Source organism: Pristis pectinata, chromosome 40 (genome assembly GCF_009764475.1).
Source record: "Pristis pectinata isolate sPriPec2 chromosome 40, sPriPec2.1.pri, whole genome shotgun sequence".
NCBI classification, from domain to species: Eukaryota; Metazoa; Chordata; class Chondrichthyes; order Rhinopristiformes; family Pristidae; genus Pristis; species Pristis pectinata.
In genome coordinates this window covers 2,358,940-2,378,606 of record NC_067443.1, presented here as the reverse complement: position 1 = coordinate 2,378,606, position 19,667 = coordinate 2,358,940, and the positions used below count along the sequence as shown (strand labels likewise).

The following is a 19,667-nucleotide window of genomic DNA, read 5'->3' as shown; positions in this document are numbered from 1 at the left end:
GATCATTTACATCAGCCCCGCCTCCAGTACTAACCACGTATGGAGTCACACAGCATGGAAACAGGCCCTTTGGCCCAACTGGTCCATGCCGACCAAGATTCCCATCTAAGCAAGTCCCATTTGCCCACGTTTGGCCCGTATCCCCCTAAACCTTTCGCATCCATGGACTTGTCCAAGTGTTTTTTAAATGTTGTTAATGTACCTGCCTCACCCACTCCCTCTGGCAGCTCGTCCCATGTACAGACCACCCTCTGGGTGAAGAAGTTGCCCCTCAGGTTCCTATTAAATCTCTCAACTTAAACCTGTGCCCTCTAGTTCTTTACTTCCTTTCCCGGGGTGGGGGGGGGGGGGAAGAAATCTGTATACATTGACCCTATATATGCCCTTGATGACTTTATACACCTCTATAAAGTCACACCTCTCCTATGTTCCAAGGAATAAAGTCCCAGCCTGCCCAACCTCTCCCTATAACTCAGGCCCTCGAGTCCTGGCAACATCCTCGTAAATCTCCCTCTGCGCTCTTTCCAGCTTAATGGCATCATTCCTACAGCAGGACGACCAAAACTGAACACAGTGCTCCAAGTGCGGCCTCACCAACATCTCGTACAACTGCCACATAACGTCCCAACTTCTGTACTCCGTGCCCTGACCGGTGACCTTCTTCACTGCCCTGTCTACCTGCGCTGCCGTTTTCAGGGAACGATGTACTTGTACACTTGGATCAATCTTTTCTACAACTGCATCTTGCATGACACTGTGTCCAAGATGATATTCCCAAATGGGAGTCTGTCTTGCCCTCCCCAATGCCTGCACCCCAGGGCTGCCCTTGAGAGTGGGGTTAATGAGGCATTCCTTGGGGTGGAGATTCATCCAGCAGCATCTCCAAGCACAACCCAACAGGTTGCTCATTTCACGGGATCATTCTGTGCCCATTTCCTGCCTCTGGGGTTCCCAGGGATGATTTTGGTGCTAGTTCATGGCAAGTAACTTACTGTGTTTCCCATTTGCCCATTGCATCTCCAAACACCCCAAGGATTCCCCCCTTCCTCCCCGCCCTCGCAGCACATCATGGAAACCAGCCTCCCCTCCGTAGACTCTGTCTACACTTCCCGCTGCCTCAGTAAAGCTGCCGACATAATTTAAGACCCCACCTGCCCCGGACATTTTGCTATTAGATAGCTTGTAAATTTAGAATCTGTTAACTGTACAATTCCCATTGGAACTCCATTGCATGAACAGCAGAAGACTTGCTTCTAGCACAGATGTGATGGGCCGATTGGCCTTTAATTTCTCTAATTCTGCACTGTCTCTCTAGGGTCACTAGACATACCACAGCTGATTGCACTTGTATGGCACCATTAGCAGGGCAAGGCCTTGCTCTGAGGAGATGGAGCGGTTTCCGGAGGGAATTACAGGAGTTACAGAGACTGGGAGGGGCGCAGGGGCCGGAGGGGGTGCGTCCCCTGGAGACGGAGAGGGATGCAGGGGCTGGGGGGAGTTCCCCCTGAGACGGAGCGGTGGAGGGGGTGGGGTCCTCCGGAGACGGGGAGGGGCGCAGGTGCCAGACGGGGTGGGGTCCCCAGGAGACGGAGAGGGACACGGGCTAGAGAGGGTGTCCCAGAGATGGGGAGGGGCGCAGGGGCCAGAGTTGGGGGGGGGGGATGGAGTGTCGCCTGGAGACGGGGAGACGGGGAGGGGCGCAGGGGCCGGTGTGGGTGGGGGTCCCCCGGAGACAGGGAGGGGTGCAGGGACCGGAGTACGGTGGGGGGGGTCCTAGAGGACTGGGAACACCGGAATCAGTCATTGGGGAGGGGGTGGGGGGGGAGATCGAAGCTCCCGGGGACCTGAGCGCTCACAGGAAGATCCCACTGGAGCGTAGTCTGCTGACCCTCCCCCCTCTCTCTCTCTGCAGGCCGCCATGAAGAACATCGAGCGGGAGCTGATCTGCCCGGTGTGCAAGGAGATGTTCAAGCAGCCCATCCTCCTGCCCTGCGCCCACAACGTCTGCCTGATGTGCGCCACCGAGCTGCTAGTGCAGCAGGGCGTCCTGTGCGCCGAGCCCAGCTCGGAACCCTCCTCGCCCGCCTCCACCCCCATGATGCGCAGCCCCCGCCTCGGCCGGCGGGCTGGCCCCAAGACTGACCGGTTGGACCGACTGATCCGGGCAGGTGAGAGACCACCTTCCGCTCCCAGCAGCGTCGGAATCGGAGTCGGGTTTATCGTCCTCTGCACGAGTCCTAGTGCGGACGGGGGCAGTGAAAAACTTCCTTGCAGCAGCATCACAGACACAGAGCATCAGATAAGCAGCATTCACAAGGAAAACATTAAATTATACACAATTTTTACAAGAAAGGACACAATTAGAACAAAAAAAAATAAGTCTGTTGTAGTACGAAGTGGTCCCAGTGTTGCTGTACTGAGGCAGTGATTAGGGTTGTGCCGGTTGGTTCAAGAACCGAATGGTTGAAGGGAAGTAGCTGTTCCTGAACCTGGTGGTGTGGGGACTTCAGGCTTCTGTACCTCCTGCCCGATGGGAGCTGCGAGAAGACGGGACGGCCCGGATGGTGGGGGGATCTTTGATGACGAACGCTGCCTTCTTGAGGTAGCGGCTCCTGTAGATACTCCCAATGGTGGGGAGGGATGTGCCCGTGATGTACTGGGGCTGAGTCCACGATTCCCTGCAGCTTCTTGCGTTCCTGTGCATTGGAACTGCCGTCCCAGACCCTGATGCAACCAGTCAGGACACTTTCAACAGTATGTCTATAGAAGTTTGTCGGAGTGTTCAGTGATGGGCCGAACCTCCTAAGAAAGTAAAGGCGTTGGCACACCTTCCTTGTGATTGCATCTGTGTCCTGGGCCCAGGACAGGTTGTCCAAGATGTTAATGCCCAGGGATTTAAAGCTGCTGACCGTCTCCATCACTGATTTTCACCCCAATGTCAACTGGCGCCTGATCGCCCTCCTTCCCCATCCCGAAGTCAACGGTCGGCTCTTTAGTTTCACTAACACTGAGCGAGAGGTTGTTGTTGTGGCTCCGCTCGACAGGGTGTCCGATCTCACTCGGGTACGCTGACTCCTTGCCGCCTGCGACTCGTCTGACAACAGCGGTGTCGTCGGCAAGTTTGTGGATGGCGTTGGAGCTGTGCTCGGTTACAGAGTGTGTGTAGGGCGTAGAGCAGGGGGCGAAGCACGCAGCCTTGAGGTGCACGTGTGTTGATGATCAGCAAGGAGGAGAATGGGGCGGCGTTTTGAATGCCGTGTTCAGGTTTGGTCGCCCTGCTATAGGAAAGATGCCATTAAACTGGAAAGAGTGCAGAGGGAGATTTCCGAGGAGGTCGGCTCGAGGGTCGTAGAAGGTTGTTTCTCGGACTGGAGGCCCGTGACTAGTGATGTTTCCCAGGGCTCGGTCCTGGGCTCAATGCTGTTTGACATCTATATCAATGGTTTGGATGGGAATGTACAAAGTATGGTAAGTTTGCAGATGACACTACAATAGGTGTGGTGCTGTTGATAGGGAAGACGGTTATCGGGATTTACAGAGGGATCTTGAGCAGCTGGGTCTGCGGGCCAAGGAATGGCAAATGGAGTTTAATTCAGATAAGTGCGAGGTGTTGCATTTTGAGAAGACAAACAAGGGTCGGACTTTCACAGTGAACGGTGGGACCCTGGGGAGTGTTGTAGAACAGAGGGGCCTTGGAGTTCGGGTACGTGGTTCCCTGGGGAGTGTTGTAGAACAGAGGGGGCTTGGGAGTTCGGGTACGTGGTTCCCCGGGGAGTGTTGTAGAACAGAGGGGCCTTGGAGTTCGGGTATGTGGTTCCCTGAAAGTGGCGTCGCAGGTAGACAGGGCGGTGAAGAAGGCGTTTGGAATGCTGGCCTTCATTCAGGGCACTGAGTACAGGAATTGGGACGTTATGTTGCAGTTGTACAAGCCACTAGTGAGGCTGCATTTGGAATATTGTGTTCAGTTTTGGTCACCTTGCTGTAGGAAAGATGCCATTTAGCTGGAAAGAGTGCGGAGGAGATTTACGAGGATGTTGCAGGGACTCGAGGGACTGAGTTATGGAGAGAGGTCGGGCAGGTTGGGACTTTTTTCATTGGGGCGTAGGAGACTGAGGGGTGACCTTACAGAGGTGTATAAAACCATGAGGGGCATCGATAGGGTGAATGCTCACAGTCTTACCCCAGGGTTGGGGAATCAAGAACTAGAGGGCACAGGTTTAAAGTGAGATGGGAGAGATTTAATAGGAACCTGAGGGGCAACTTCTTCACCCAGAGGGTGGTCCGTGTGTGGAACGAGCTGCCAGAGGAAGTGGTCAAGGCAGGTAGAGTAACAACATTTAAAAGGTACTTGGGTGGTACATGGATGGGACAGGTTTGGAAGGATATGGGACTTGCTTAGATGGGTGTCTGGTCAGCGTGAACCGGTTGGGCTGAAGGGCCCGTTTCCCATGCCGTGTGACTCTTTGTGGGCAGGCAAAGATGCCTAGGGCTAGTTAACAACTTATTTCAAAAAACTTCAGTGCAACCGAGATTTTAAATGCTATCGAGGTTTTTAAAAAGGATACTGCAGCTGGTCTGGATGGCCTTAATCTGACTCGGGTCCGCAAGGCGGACATCAAGTTCATCGTCATGGGCGACACACCCAGGGTATAAATGCCAGGGAAATCAGTTTTTTGCAGCAATAGCTCAGTCTGTTACAAACGTGACAAATATAGGTTAATGTAAACCTAAATTAACGTGGTGTACAACTTTCACAGCAAAATATAACGACGTTAGTGCAGGTTGAGGGAAGTGCAGTCCGAGGCAGTGTTGGGGTTTCTCAGGTGGGTTTGAGACCCTGACGGCAGTGGGGAAGAAGCTGCTGTTCAACCTTGAGGTGTGGGGTCTTCAGGCTCCTGGACTTGCTGCCTCACGGCAGCGTCGAGAAGAGGGACGGTTGGGGGGGTCCCGGGTGATGGAGGTCACCTTCCCCAGGGACATGGCCTCTTGTAGACGTCCCTTGGCAGTGGGGGGGGGGGGGGGGGGGGGGGGGGGGGGGAGCTGTACCCGAAATGGAACTGGCTGAGTCCCAGCGCTCTTGCGTTCCGGTGCGTTGGGAGTCCCCACACCAGGCCGTGGTGCAGCCAGTCAGAATGCTTCCCACTATGTCTGTGGAAGTTCGTCAGATTCTCCGATGACGTGTCCAATCTCCTTAAACTTTTAAGGAAGTGCCAGAGGGAGTGGTTGAGGCAGGTACATTAACAACATTTAAAATTTACTTGGACGGGCTCATGGATGGGAAAGGTTTAGAGGGATATTGGACTAGCTTAGATGGGAACCTTCTTCATGGTTGGCGAGACTTTTCCTCTTGCATTAAAATTGGCAAATTCCCATCTAACGTGACAAAAACCAGACATCCCAAAATCTGACAGTTTTAATAAATTAAAATTGGTGGACAATTGAGGGCCTATGGCTATGGGCTAATTTTATTGAGAGTAGTTGCTAAAACCTCAGCAAAAGCCTTGCGGAGATGGGATTGGTTGAGGGGGTCCCGATGACGAGGGCGTGGGTGTCATGTGGGAAGAGGGGGGAGTGTGTGATCTCAGCTGGGAGGAGAAGACTTCAGAGGGTGGCCGACATTGGGCATGCTAGTGGCCTGGGGGCAGGTGGGTGAGGGTTTACCCATGGGAGTGTGTCTGGGTGGGGAGTGTGGATGGGGCTTGATTGCAGCATTGGGTGGTTCCATTGAAGGGGGAAGGAAGGGTGAGGAATTCTGGGGGGAGGCAGGGAACGACTGTGTGTAGAGTGGGGCTCTGGCAAGACGGGGTGAGGGGTGAGTAATGTGGCTGGGGTCTTTCTCCCTCTTGTTGACTCGCGAAAGGTGTTTTTGTCCACCGTTCCTCAGCTGAGCCTGGGCCTTCTGACAGGCTAGTTAATGTTAACTAGTTTCACGAAGATTGGTGGTGTTGTGGACGGTGCAGAGGGTTGCCAAAGGATACAGTGGGATATAGGTCAGTTGCAGATATGGGTAGGGAAAGGGCAGGTTGAGTTTAATCTGGGCAAGTGTGAGGTGTTGTACTTTGGGAGATCCAACACAAAGGGACAGTACACAGTTAGTGGTAGGACCCTCAACAACGTTGATGTACAGAGGGATCTTGGGGTCCAAGTCCACGGCTCCCTGCAAGTGGCCGCACAGGTCGACAGGGCGGTAAAGAGGCGTACGGCACGCTTGTCTTTGTTAGTCGAGGCGCTGAGTTCAAGAGTCGGGAAGTTACGTTGCAGCTTTATAAAACTCTGGTTAGGCCGCAGCTGGAGTATTGCGTTCAGTTCTGGTCGCCCCCATTACGAGGAGAATGTGGAGGCTTTGGAGAGGGTGCAGAAGAGGTTCACCAGGATGCTGCCTGGATTAGAGGGCGTGAGCTACAAGGAGAGGTCGGACAGACTTGGGTTGTTTTCTCTGGAGCGGCAGAGGCTGAGGGGAGACCTGATAGAAGTTTATAAGATCGTGAGAGGCACAGATAGGGTAGACAGCCGGTATCTTTCTCCCAGGTCGAAATGTCTAATACTAGAGAGCGTGTATTTTAAGTGAGAGGGGGAAAGTTCAGAGGAGATGTGCGGGGCAAGTTTTTTTACACAGGGAGCGGTGGGTGCCTGGAATGTGCTGCCAGGGGTGGGGGTGGAGGCAGATACGATAGAGGGGTTTAAGAGGCTCTTAGATAGGCCCATGGATGTGCAGGGAATGGAGGGAGATGGTCACTGTGCAGGCAGAAGTTTAGTTGGGCGTTTTTTTGGGTTTAAAATGGGTGGCGCGGACTCGTTGGGCCGGAAAGGCCTGTTACCACACCGTAAATAAAATTTTTAAAAAATCTCTAGTTTATTTCAGCACAGTATTGTGGGCTGAAGGGCCTCTTTCTGTGCTGTACTGTTCTAGGTTCACCTTCAGCTGGTTCCATAGTAACTGGAAGTGGGAGTGTGGCAGGTCACTGGGTTAGATCTGTGATTCATCCAATACCCTCTCCCCATTGACGTGTGCCGGATCCAAGCCTAATGAACTCAACCCCTTCCTGTTCACTCTCATCTGCGCCCCCCCCCCCATGGGACCCCACCCCTTCCTGTTCACTCCCACCGTCCACGATGCCTGTGAAGCTAATCTATTGAAATGTGTGTATCTGTGTCACATCCTTACCTGTGCCCTGTATTGACTGTAATTGTGTGTCTGTGTGTGCGCGCATGATGTGGGTGTGTGTTTGATCCTCCTGAGTGAAAGTAAGATAAATCTCTTACATGTACATCGAAACACACAGTGAAACGCATCTTTTGCGTAGTGTTCTGGGGGCAGCCCGCAAGTGTCGCCACACTTCCGGCGCCAACATAGCACGCCCGCAACTTCCTAACCCGTACGTGTTTGGAATGTGGGAGGAAACCGGAGCACCCGGAGGAAACCCACGCAGACACGGGGAGAACGTACAAACTCCTTACAGACAGCGGCCGGAATTGAACCCGGGTCGCTGGCGCTGTAATAGTGTTACGCTAACCGCTACGCTGCCGTGGCTGCCCGAAGGTTTTCGCTGTACCTGTGCACGTGACAATAAACTGGACTTTGGTGCGTCAGTACACGTGAGAGAGTGAGCGCTGGCATACGAGCGGATCATGCGAGGGTGTGACCTCGTGTGCCCATTGGCTGTGTTTAAAACCCCCCCCCACACACAGGTTACGGTACGTACCCAGGACGCAGGCGCGGAGCTGCCCACGCCCAGACCATCAGCATGCCCTGCCCGAGCTGCCAGCAGGACGTGGACCTCGGGGAGCGCGGGCTGTCCGACCTCTTCCGCAACCTGACCCTGGAGCGGATCGTGGAACGGTATAAGCACTCGGCCGAGCTGGGGGCCGCCGTGCCCTGCCAGGTGTGCAAGCCCCCCGCCCAGGAAGCCACCAAGGGTTGCACCGACTGCCGTGTCAACTACTGCAAGGAGTGCTTCAAGCTCTACCACCCTTGGGGCACGCCCAAGGCTCAGCACGAATCTATTGGACCCACGCTCAGCTTCAGGCCCAAGGTGAGCCCTCCCCGGGTTGGGGGCTCCAGTCTCTGGTGGAGGGGTGGTCTTTGGATTGACCTGGGAGTGGAGGTGGACTTTGGATTGACCTGGGAGTGGAGGGGTGGTCTTTGGATTGACCACACACACACACACATCTCCCTGTGTGGTCTTTGGATTGACCACACGCAGATCTCCCTGGAAGTGGAGGGGTGGTCTTTGGTGCTACGCCCCTGCAATTGCCCGCGGCAGGGCAAATCAGAATGGCTTCAAGGGGGCAGTGGCAACTGCAAGGGGTGCAACTACGAGGGGCAACCCAAGGCTCTGTCGTAACTGCCTCCATGAAGCCAACTCCACTTGTCCTATCGCAGACATTCCCCGTTGTTCTACACACTCCTGGATGCGGGGAGCGTGTTCCCCCCCCCGACCCCCGGGGCTTGGGGGGTCACTGTCTCAGAATGAGGGGTCAGTCACTTGGAAGATCCGCCATGATCTCATTGAACGGGGGAAGCCAGTGCGAGGGGGCCTCGCCTGCTTAGGCAAGCGTACCAGATACATGCGGAGGTAGGCCACTCGGCCCCTCCCATCCTGTTCTGCCGTTCGGCAAGGTCATTGGTCAAACCCGGCGCCACCTTCCCTCTGACCTTTCACCCCATGCCCGACGGAGAATCAACCTCCCTCCGCCTCAGAGACATTCGAAGACTCCACCGCCCTTGGAGGAAGAGAGATCCACCCTCTTGAGGTCCCGTCTGGTTCCCTGAGGGTGTGGCTGAGGGAGAACGTTGGCCACAAGATTCCCTCCCCTCACGGGGGGCTCTTGTTGTCCTCCTCACCTAGGAGGGCACAGCCTTCCACCGGAATTGGGGCCTGGAATCCGAATCTGGGAAGATGGTGGGGGTGGGGGGGGGGGGGGGGCAGCTCGCCGAGTTCCTCGTAGTGACGGAGTGCAGGTTTCCTTCCGCCTCAGGTCCTGATGTGTCCCGAGCACGAGATGGAGAGGGTGAACCTATACTGTAAGACGTGTCAACGCCTCATCTGCCAACTCTGCAAGCTGCGGAGGGTCCACACCGCGCACAAGATCACCCCCGTCGCTAGCGCCTATCAGGCGCTAAAGGTAGGTGACCTTGGATCCAATGTTGGCGGCCATTTCAAGTTCAAGTTGGTCGAAGGTATACTCAGGGTATAAATGACTTGACAGTTTTGCAGTGGAGTCACGGTATGATGCAAACATGATAAATGTAAGTTAACATAGATTAGATTTCTTTATAAGTCACATGTACATTGAAACACACAGTGAAATGCATGTTTTGTGTAGAGTGTTCTGGGGGCAGCCCGCAAGTGTCGCCACGCTTCCGGCGCCAACACAGCACGCCCACAACTTCCTAACCCGTACGTCTTTTGGAATGTGGGAGGAAACCGGAGCACCCGGAGGAAACCCACGCAGACACGGGGAGAACGTACAAAATCCTTACAGACAGCGGCCGGTATTGAACCCGGGTCGCTGGTGTTGTAATAGCGTTACGCTAACCTCTGCCTGCACGTGATCCATACCCCACCATTCTCTGCTTGTTCTAAGAACCTCTTAAAATGCCTCGATCGTATCTGCCTCCACCCCCACCCCTGGCAGCACATTCCAGGCACCCACCGCTCTATAACAAAAAAAACATCTGCACGTCTTAAAATTTTCCCTCCTTGCCTTACTCTATCAGTGCCTTTCTTAATTTTATAAACGTATCAGGTCTCCCCTCAGCCTCTGCCGCTCCAGAGAAAACAACGCAAGTTTGTCCGACCTCTTCTTATAGTTCGTGCCCTCTAATCCTGGCGAACCTCTTCTGCACCCTCTCCAAAGCCTCCACATTCCTTCCTGTAACGGGGCGACCAGAATTGAATGCAGTACTCCAAATGCAACCTAACCAGAGTTTTATAAAGCTGCGACATAACTTCCCGACTCGAGTCGATGGATGTCGCCTTGCTGAGACAACGCCTCTTGTGGATGCCCTCCACGTTGGGGAGAGCTGTGCAGTTTGGCCCCTTGATGCTGGTCGACTCTCTGCACAAGCCCCACTCCCGACCCACTCTCTGCGGCTGCCTGGGGAAGGGGGCACAGTCCGTCAGGCTGTTGCATGCCACTAATCCGGCGCGCTCCCGGAACTATTTCCGGACTATTGGATATCATTCCAAAGGCACATTTTACATTTACTAGTGAACCCAGTGAGCTCAAAGGGAGTGGTATATGTAAGCACTTCGGATCCTGGATCACATGATGAGCGTGTGGGATGCGGGACTGCCGGGATTTCTGAACGATGGGATGCCGGATTGTCGGAATTCTGCTGTGCCGCTCATCCCCTGCCTGTTTCTTTTTCCCACCCCTTGCCAATCCGTGTGCAGTTCCCCCAGGAAACTCCCAATACTGTGAGAACTGGGTATTTAAAAAAAACCCAAACTTGCCCCATTATCCCGATCCCCAGGACGACATTCCTGCCCCTCACTGATCCCAAATCCCAGTCCGGAGACGTTGACTCTTGCCTGCTGAGTCGCCCATCGCCAGTGGGAGCCACGGAGATGATTTGGAACTCCAAGTGTTCCAGACTGGGCTTGGGTGTGGACGGAGGAGAACCACGGTGAGTTGGAAGTGAGGGCGGGTGCGATCGACGTTAAGCGATGAGTCCGTCTCAGATTGTCCCTTCTTCTTCTGCCCCTCTCCCCTCAGGATAAGCTCACCAAGGCGATCACATTCATCCTGACCAATCAGAACCTGGTCCAAACACAGATCCAAGTGCTGGATGAGCTCGTTCAACAGACGGAGGTAAGTTACCAAGATCGTTACTCCCCCCCCCCGCTTTCCCAACCCAAGATTGAGGTCTAAGCAAACCCCCCTGGGGAGACCGCCAACCCCTGTTGGCCTGGGGGGGGGGGTGTCCTTGTCAAGTGGGGGGGATGAGTGGACGACCTTTCCAAACCTGGCCAATCAGGTCCCCCATTGGACTCCAGGGTGTGGGAGACGGGAGACAGCCCCAGGCAGAATATCTCCATCTGTGTTCCCGGAATCTGGATGTCACCGGGAAGGCCAGCATTTATTGACGCACCTCCCCCCCGGAGAGTGTGGGGGGGCGAAATGAGCCGCCATCTTGGACCGCCACAGTCGGTGTGGTGAAGGTGTTGTTGGGGAGGGAGTTCCGGGATGTGGACCGGTGGCGATCAGATTCCAAGTCGGTGGGTGTTGTGGCTGTGGATTAAGTCACCAGGGAGAAGGTGAAGCTGGTAGATATGAAGGTCTTTATTCATTGCAATAAGCAGGCATTCTCCTGGAGACCCCTCTCATTGAATGACATTTGGATACGCACGTGAATAGGGAGGTGGGCCACATGTGGGCAACTGGGACTAGCTCGCTGGGCAGCATGAACGAGTTGGGCCAAAGGGCCGGTTTCCACACTGTATTACCCTGTGACTCTCAGTGGAGTCTTCGGAAACTCAAAGTACGTCAAGTTTTTAATAAGAACGAAGGTAACGGGTGGTCCAATACAATTTCAATAGCTACAGTGACAGCACTTACTTCAATATGGTCCCATTGAGTTGCATGTCCATAGCTGGAGCACACTGCAACTGAGAAGATGGCTCTAAATGTCCAAACCTTTGTTGGAACAAAGTAATTCACGAGGATTGTCTAAAAGCCTCTGGAGAGAGATACCAGACGCCCAAAATTAGTGTTGTGGGGGCTGTCTCTCTGAGCCACGGCCAAGAAAGCTCACCAGCGCCTCTACTTTCTGTCACGACCCTTTGACTCTCGCCAATGTAGAAAACATCCTATCCGGATGCATCACGGCTTGGGACGGCAACTGCTCTGCCCGGGACTGCAAGAAACGGCAGAGAGTAGTGGGCGCAGCCCAGCGTGTCACGGAAACCAGCCTCCCCTCCGTGGACTCTGTCTACACTGCCTCGGGAAAACATGAGATGTTACCGCCCAGGGATTTAAAGCTGCTGACCCCCTCCACCGCCGATTTTTTTTTTTCCCCACCCAATGTAGACTGGCGCCTGTTCGCCCTCCTTCCCCGTCCCGAAGTCAACGATCGGCTCTTTAGTTTCACCGATGTCGAGCGAGAGGCTGTTGTTGTGGCTCCGCTCGACCAGGTGTCCGATCTCGCTCGGGTGCACGGACTCCTCCCCGCCTGCGATTCGTCCGACGACAGTGGTGTCATCGGCGAATTTGGTAAATTGGTTTATTGCTGTCACATGTACTGAAGTACAGTTTAAAAAGTTGGTTTTGCATGCTGTCCATACAGATCATTTCATCACGTCTGCATTGAGGTGGTACAAGGGAAAAGTATTGGTTTATTATTGTCACTTGTACCGAGGTCCAGTGAAAAACTTGTCTTGCATACCGATCGTACAGGTCAATTCATTACACACTGCAGTTACATTGAGTCAGTACAGAGTGCACTGAGGTAGTTAAGCTTAAAAACAATAACAGTACAGAGTAAAGTGTCACAGCTACAGAGAAAGTGCAGTGCAATAAGGTGCAAGGTCACAACAAGGTAGATCGTGAGGTCAGAGTCCATCTCATCGTATAAGGGAACCGTTCAATAGTCTTATCACAGTGGGGTAGAAGCTGTCCTTGAGCCTGGTGGTACGTGCCCTCAGGCTCCTGTATCTTCTGCCTGATGGAAGAGGAGGGAATGACCTAATGCAGAATAAAGTGTTACAGTTACAGAGAAAGAGCAGTGCAGGCAGACAATAAGGTGCAAGGGCCACGACGAGGTACATTGTGAGGTCAAGAGTCCATCTTATCATTCGATAGTCTTGTAACGGCGGGACAGAAGCTGTCCTTGAGCCTGGTGGTACGTGCTTTCAGGCTTTTGTATCTTCTACCCGACAGGAGGGGGGAGAAGAGAGAATGTCTGGGGTGGGTGGGGTCTTTAATTATGTCGGCTGCTTTCCCGAGGCAGCGGGAAGTGGAGACAGAGTCCGCGGAGGGGAGGCTGGTTTCTGTGATGCGCTGGGCCGCGTCGGCAACGGTTTCAATTAATTCCTGTTATATTTGTGTAATTCCATAACTCCTGAATCTCTAACAGTGAGTGTGGGGGGGGGGGGGCGGGGGGAGGTGGGAGGAGGCAGTGTGGAGAGCGGGAATCCGTGCGCCCGGCTGACGCCCGTCTGGGTGTGACTCTGTCGCAGGCCAACAGCTCGCGGGCACGGGAGGAGGTGGCGGGCTTGATCGGCGAGCTGAGCCACGCGCTGGAGGAGAAGCAGAGCTCCCTGCTCGAGGCCATCGACCAGTGCCAGCGTCAGCGGCTGCTCCGGCTGATGGGCCAGATCTCGCAGCACCAGGGAATGCTGGAGCATTCCGGGATGGTGGGCTTCGCGCAGGAGATCCTGAAGGAGACGGACCACGCCTGCTTCATCCAGGCCGCCAGGCAGCTACATACCAGGTACGGCTTGTGACTTCTCCGCTTCCCCCTCGGAGGCTCTGTACATCTCTGTACCAGAGCCTGGGGTCGCGGGTGGACGGGGCAGTGAAGAAGTTTGACAGAGTTTTGCATTTTGGAGGGACAAATCAAGGTCGGACATACACAGTAAATGGTAGGACATTGAGGAGTGCAGAGGAACGAAGGAGTTCAGATACATAATTCCCTGAAAGTGGCGTCACAGGTAGACAGGGTTGTAAAGAAGGCTTTTGGCATCCTGGCATTCATAAATCAAAGTGTTGTGTATAGGAGATGTTATGGTGAGGTTGTATAAGACATTGGTGCGGCCAGATTTGGAGTATTGTGCGCAGTTCTGGTCGCCTAACTATAGGAAGGATATCAGTGATATTGAAAGAGTGCAGAGGAGATTTACTAGAATGTTGCCGGGTCTTCAGGAGTTGAGTTACAGGGAAAGATTGAACAGGTTAGGACTTTATTCCTTGGAGCGTAGAAGAATGAGGGGAGATTTGACAGAGGTTTACAAAATTATGAGGGGTATAGACAGAGTAAATGTGAGTAGGCTCTTTCCACCTAGATTGGGAGAGAGAAGTATAAGAGGACATGGCTTTAAGGGGAAAGGTTTAGGAGGAACTTCTTCACTCAGAGAGTGGTGGGAGTGTGGAACAGGTTGCCATCTGACGTAAATGCGGGCTCACTCTTGACTTAAGAATAAATTGGATAGATACATGGACGGGAGAGGTCTGGAGGGTCATGGACGGTGCAGGTCAATGGGACTAGCAGAATAAAGTTTCGGCTCAGACTAGAAGGGCTGAATGGCCTGTTTTCTGTGCAGTAGTGGTATATGGTTCTGTGGATCACGAGTAATTCTTGTGCGTGTTCGGACTCGTGGCCTGGGTCCAACCCTTGCTTGCCGCTGCAGAGTGCCTTGTGAAAGTCAACGGGTCCTAAAGAGCGTTCCTTTGCTTTGGGAGAGAAGTACGTCTGGGATGGCTCATATCTGCCCAGTTGTGTTCCGTCTGCGTGGAGCTCTTGGGATAAGATTTTTTTATTAGTCACATGTACATCGAAACACACAGTGGAAATGCACCTTTTTGCATAGAGTGTTCTGGGGGGGGAGGCAGCCACAATTGTCACCACGCTTTCTGGTGCCAACATAGCACGCCCACAACTTCCTAACCCGTACGTCTTTGGAATGTGGGAGGAAACCGGAGCACCCGGAGGAAACCCACGCAGACACGGGGAGAACGTACAAACTCCTTACAGACAGCGGCCGGAATTGCACCCCGGTCACCGGCGCTGTAATAGCATCACGCTAACCGCTACACTACCGTCCCGTGTCTTCGGAGGAGGAGGTGTGGAGACACAGGTAGACAGGGTGGTGAAGAAGGCGTTTGGCACGCTGGCCTTCAGTCAGGGCACTGAGTACAGGAGTCGGGACGTTATGTGGCAGTTGTACAGGACGTCGGTGAGGCCGCACTTGGAGCACTGTGTTCAGTTTTGGTCGCCCTGCTGTAGGAAAGATGCTCGTAAACTGAAAGATTAAGAGATTAGTCACATACGTCGAAACACACAGTGAAGTACATCTTTTTGCGTAGTGTTCTAGGGGGCAGCCCGCAAGTGTCGCCACGCTTCCGGCGCCAACATAGCACGCCCGCAACTTCCTAACCTGTACGTCTTTGGAATGTGGGAGGAAACCGGAACACCCGGAGGAAACCCACGCAGTCACGGGGAGAACGTACAAACTCCTCACAGACAGCGGCTGGAATTGAACCCGGGTCGCTGGTGCTGTAATAGCGTTACGCTAACCGCTACACTACCGTGCCTGCCCTAAAGAGCACAGGAGATTTACGAGGATGTTACCGGGACTCGAGGGACTGAATTATGGTGGGAGGTTGAGCAGGTTGGGATTTTATTCCTAGGAGTGTAAGAGAACGAGGGGTGACCATATAGAGGTATATAACATTATGAGGGTCATTGATAGGGTGAATGCGCACAGTATTTTTTCCCTAGGGGTGGGGAAATCAAGAACTAGAGGGCACAGGTTTAAGGTGAGAGGGGAGAGATTTAGTAGGGACCTGAGGGGCAACTACTTCACCCAGAGGGTGGTCTGTATGTGGAACGAGCTGCCAGAGGGAGTGGGTTGAGGCAGGTACATTAACATTTAAAAGACACCGGGACAGGTCCATGGATGGGAAAGGTTTAGAGGGATATGGGCCAAATGCGGGCAAGTGGGACTGGCTTAGATTGCTCAGTTGGGCTGAAGGACCTCTGCAACGATCTTCTCTTCGGTGTGGGCAGCTCTTAACAAAATGTCTTCCTTGCTTCAGGATCGTGAAGGCCACAGAGTCGCTGCAGAACTTCACGCCGGCCGCAGAGCCGTCCTTCACCCACTTCCAGCTGGACATCAGCAGGGAGCTGAAGCTCCTCAGTGACCTTCAGTTCGCCACAGGTCAGTCGGATGCCGCCCAGACCCTCCCGGCACGATCTGACCCGACCAGCACCCTGGCTGGTGAGGCACAGGGTGGGATGGCCCCCCCTGCCCCGGTTAACGTTCCAGAGGACAGTCTGGGCTCCAAGTCTGGTGCGGTGAGGGAATGTCAGCTCCGTGTCCCACTTGGGTCTCCACGGTCAGGAGAGTGCCAGGGGGCAAGCCCTCGGATCGAGGTTGATTCTCCCAGACTGGGTGCCGAGGGAGTGCCGGATTGTCCGAGGTGCTGTCGTTTGGGTGTTGGAATGAGGCCCCATCCCGTCCCGTCCCGTCACGCACTCCTGGGGTCAGACACAGGGTGAAGCTCCCTCTACACCATCCCGTCACACACTCCTGGGATCAGACACAGGGTGAAGCTCCCTCTACGCCGTTCCATCACACACTCCTGGGGTCAGACACAGGGGTGAAGCTCCCTCCATACCATCCCCTCACGCACACCCCGACAGCGTCAGACACCGTCTAACCGGTGGGGGGTGGATTGCATTTGCTCCCACATCATCGCTCTGGTTGGGATTTGAATCCAGGTGCAGGGTGGTTGTTCTGTCTTCCGCGATGGGATCACGGGACTAAGTTTGTGTCTGTGTACGCGTGATGGTTCCCAGAACATGTGCAGGTTTGATTTTGGGGAACGTTCTAAATATAGCCCGGGCCAGAACAGTCTCGCTTCTGCGTCAGCTCCTGTTCTTAGTGTTTAATGACAGGAGCAGAATGAAGAGCGATTCAGCACATCTGCTAATCACAGCTCGTCCCCAAGGATTGCAGCTATGCAAAACTCCGGTCAGGCCGCAGCTGGAGTATTGCATTCATTTCTGGTCGCCCCCATTACAGGAAGAATGTGGCGGCTTTGGAGAGGGTACAGAAGAGGTTCACCAGGATGCTGCCCGGATTAGAGGGCATGAGCTATAAGGAGAGGTCGGACAGACTTGGGTTGTTTCCTCTGGAGCGGCGGAGGCTGAGGGGAGACCTGGTAGAGGTTTATGAGAGGCACAGATAGAGAGTAGACAGCCGGTATCTTTTTCCTAGGGTCGAAATGTCAAAAAGCTTTAAGGGAGAAAATTCAAAGGAGATGCGCGGGGCAAGTTTTTTCCCCCACACAGAATTGGTTTATTATTGTCACTTGTACCGAGGTACAATGGAAAACTTGTCTTGCGTACAGGTCAATTCATTACACAGCGCAATTACATTGGGTTAGTACAGAGTGCATTGATGTAGTACAGGTAAAAAACAATAACAGTACAGAGTAAAGTGTCACAGCTACAGAGAAAAGTGCAGTGCAATAAGGTGCAAGGTCACCACAAGGTAGATCGTGAGGTCAGAGTCCATCTCATCGTATAAGGGAACTGTTCAATAGTCTTATCACAGTGGGGTAGAAGCTGTCCTTAAGTCTGGTGGTACGTGCCCTCAGGCTCCTGTATCTTCTACCCGATCGAAGAGGAGAGAAGAGAGAATGACCCGGGTGGGTGGGGTCTTTGATTATGCTGGCTGCTTCACCAAGAAAGTGAGAGGTAAAGACAGAGTTCACGGAGGGGAGGCTGGTTTCTGTGATGCGCTGGGCTGTGGCCACAACTCTCTGCAGTTTCTTGCAGTCCCAGGCAGAGCGGTTGCCGTACCAAGCTGCGACGCATCCGGATAGGATGCTTTCTATGGTGCAATGATAAAAGTTGCTGAGTGTCAAAGGGGACATACTGAATTCCTTTAGCCTCCTGAGGAAGTAGAGGCGCTGGTGAGCTTTCTTGGCCATGGTATCTAGGTGATTTGACCAGGACAGGCTGTCGGTGATGTTCACTCCCAGGAACTTGAAGCTCTCAACCCTCTCGCCCTCAGCACCATTGACGTAGACAGGTGCATGTACACCGCCCCCCTTTCCTGAAGTCAGTGACCAGCTCTGTTGTCGACATTGAGGGAAAGGTTGTTGTCCTGACACCATAACGAGGTAGGGCAGGAGTCCATTTTGGTGGTGGGTGCCTGGAGTGCGCTACAGGGGGTGTTGGTGGAGGCAGATACGACCGAGGCGTTTACGATGAACGCATGAACATGGAGGGATAGGGGCCCACGTGCAGGCAGAAGGGATTAGATGTTACTGGATTAATTAGCTCAGCACAACGTTGTGATCCTGTGCTGTTCTCGGCTGTATGCAGTGACTGCGGTGGTGTAGGAAAGGCGGAGAGAACGATTTTGTGCTCAGCACGATCCACAAGAAGAAACGGAAGAGCCTGAGTGGTTTCAGCTGCGGTATGTGGAGTGGATCGTGATGTGGAATTGGACTTAAAGACAGCAAGTATTGGGGCTGATCAGTAAGCTTGTGGGCGGACAAAAGTTGGCAGAGTTGTGGGCAGTGAGGAAGGCTGTCACGGTACAGCGGGGTGTGGGCAGAGGAGTGGCAGATGGAGTTTAATCCGGGCAAGTGTGAGGTGTTGCACTTTGGGAGATCCAGTGTAAGGGGAACGTAAACTGTAAATGGCAGGACCCTTAACAGTGTTGACAACAGAGGGATCTTGGGGTCCAAGTCCACAGCTTCCTGAAAGTGGCTACCCAAATAGATGGTAAAGAAGGCGTACGGCACACTTGCCTTCATTGGTCGGGGCGTTGAACATAAGAGTCAGGAAGTCACGTTGCAGCTGTATAAAGCTCTGGTAAGGCCGCACGCAGTTCTGGTCGCCCCCATTACAGAAAGGATGTGGGGGCTTCGGAGAGGGTGCAGAAGAGGTTCACCAGGATGCTGCCTGGATTAGAAGGCACGAGCTATAAGGAGAGGTCAGACAAACTTGGACTGTTTCCTCTGGAGTGGCGGAGGCTGAGGGGAGACCTGATAGAGGTTTATAAAGTTGAGAAGCAAATAGAGGGTAACAGTCAATCTTTTTGCCCCCAAGGTAAAAAATGTCAAACACCAGAGAGCTTGGCGTCAAGGTGAGAGGGAGAAAGTTTAAAGGAGATGTGAAGGGTAATTTTTGTTTCTGCACAGAGTCTGGAATGTGCTACCAGGGGAAATAGATATGATAGTGGTGTGCAAGAGGCTTTTAGACACTTTGGTTATGAATGGGAGTGAACATGGAACATAGAACACTACAGCACAGTGCAGGCCCTGTGGCCCACAATGTTGTGCTGACATTTTATCCTGCTCTAACATCTATCTAACCCTTCCCTCCCACATAGCCCTCCATTTCTCTATCATTCATGTGTCTACCTAAGAGTCTCTTAAATGTCCCTAATGTATCTGTTCCCACAACCTCTGCCGGCAGTGCGTTCCACACACCCACCACTCTCTGTGTAAAAAAACATACCCCTTATGCCTTCCTCCAATCACCTTAAAATTATGTCCCCTCGTGTTAGCCATTGTCGGCCTGGGAAAATGTCTCTGACTGTCCACTTGATCTATGCCTCTCGTACACCTCTATCAAGTCACTTCTCATCCTCCTCTTCTTCAAAGAGAAAAGCCCCAGCTCGCTCAACCTATCCTCATAAGACATGCTCTCCAATCCAGGCAGTATCCTGGTAAATCTCCTCTGCACCCTCTCTAAAGCTTCCACATCCTTCCTATGATGAGGTGACCAGAACTGAACACAATACTCCAAGTGTGGTCTGACCAGCGTTCTATAGAGCTGCAACATCACCTCGCGGCTCTTGAACTCAATACCCCGACTAATGAAGGCCAACGCTCCATACACCACCTTAACAACCCTATTGACCTGCGCGGCAACCTTGAGGGATCTATGGACATGGATGCCAAGATTCCTCTGTTCCTCC

General features: G+C 53.4%; 1 protein-coding gene across 1 annotated transcript in view; it reads left to right on the top strand.

Moving 5' to 3' along the window:
• Positions 1 to 19,667, top strand: part of LOC127587497 (tripartite motif-containing protein 46-like) — a 46,383-nt gene that overhangs the window by 11,575 nt on the left and 15,141 nt on the right. The window contains exons 2-7 of the mRNA XM_052045857.1: positions 1,913 to 2,168; positions 7,690 to 8,033; positions 8,980 to 9,126; positions 10,723 to 10,818; positions 13,185 to 13,438; positions 15,763 to 15,884. Of these exons, the coding sequence (XP_051901817.1) occupies positions 1,913 to 2,168; positions 7,690 to 8,033; positions 8,980 to 9,126; positions 10,723 to 10,818; positions 13,185 to 13,438; positions 15,763 to 15,884 (1,219 nt within the window). The remainder of the gene's footprint in view (positions 1 to 1,912; positions 2,169 to 7,689; positions 8,034 to 8,979; positions 9,127 to 10,722; positions 10,819 to 13,184; positions 13,439 to 15,762; positions 15,885 to 19,667) is intronic.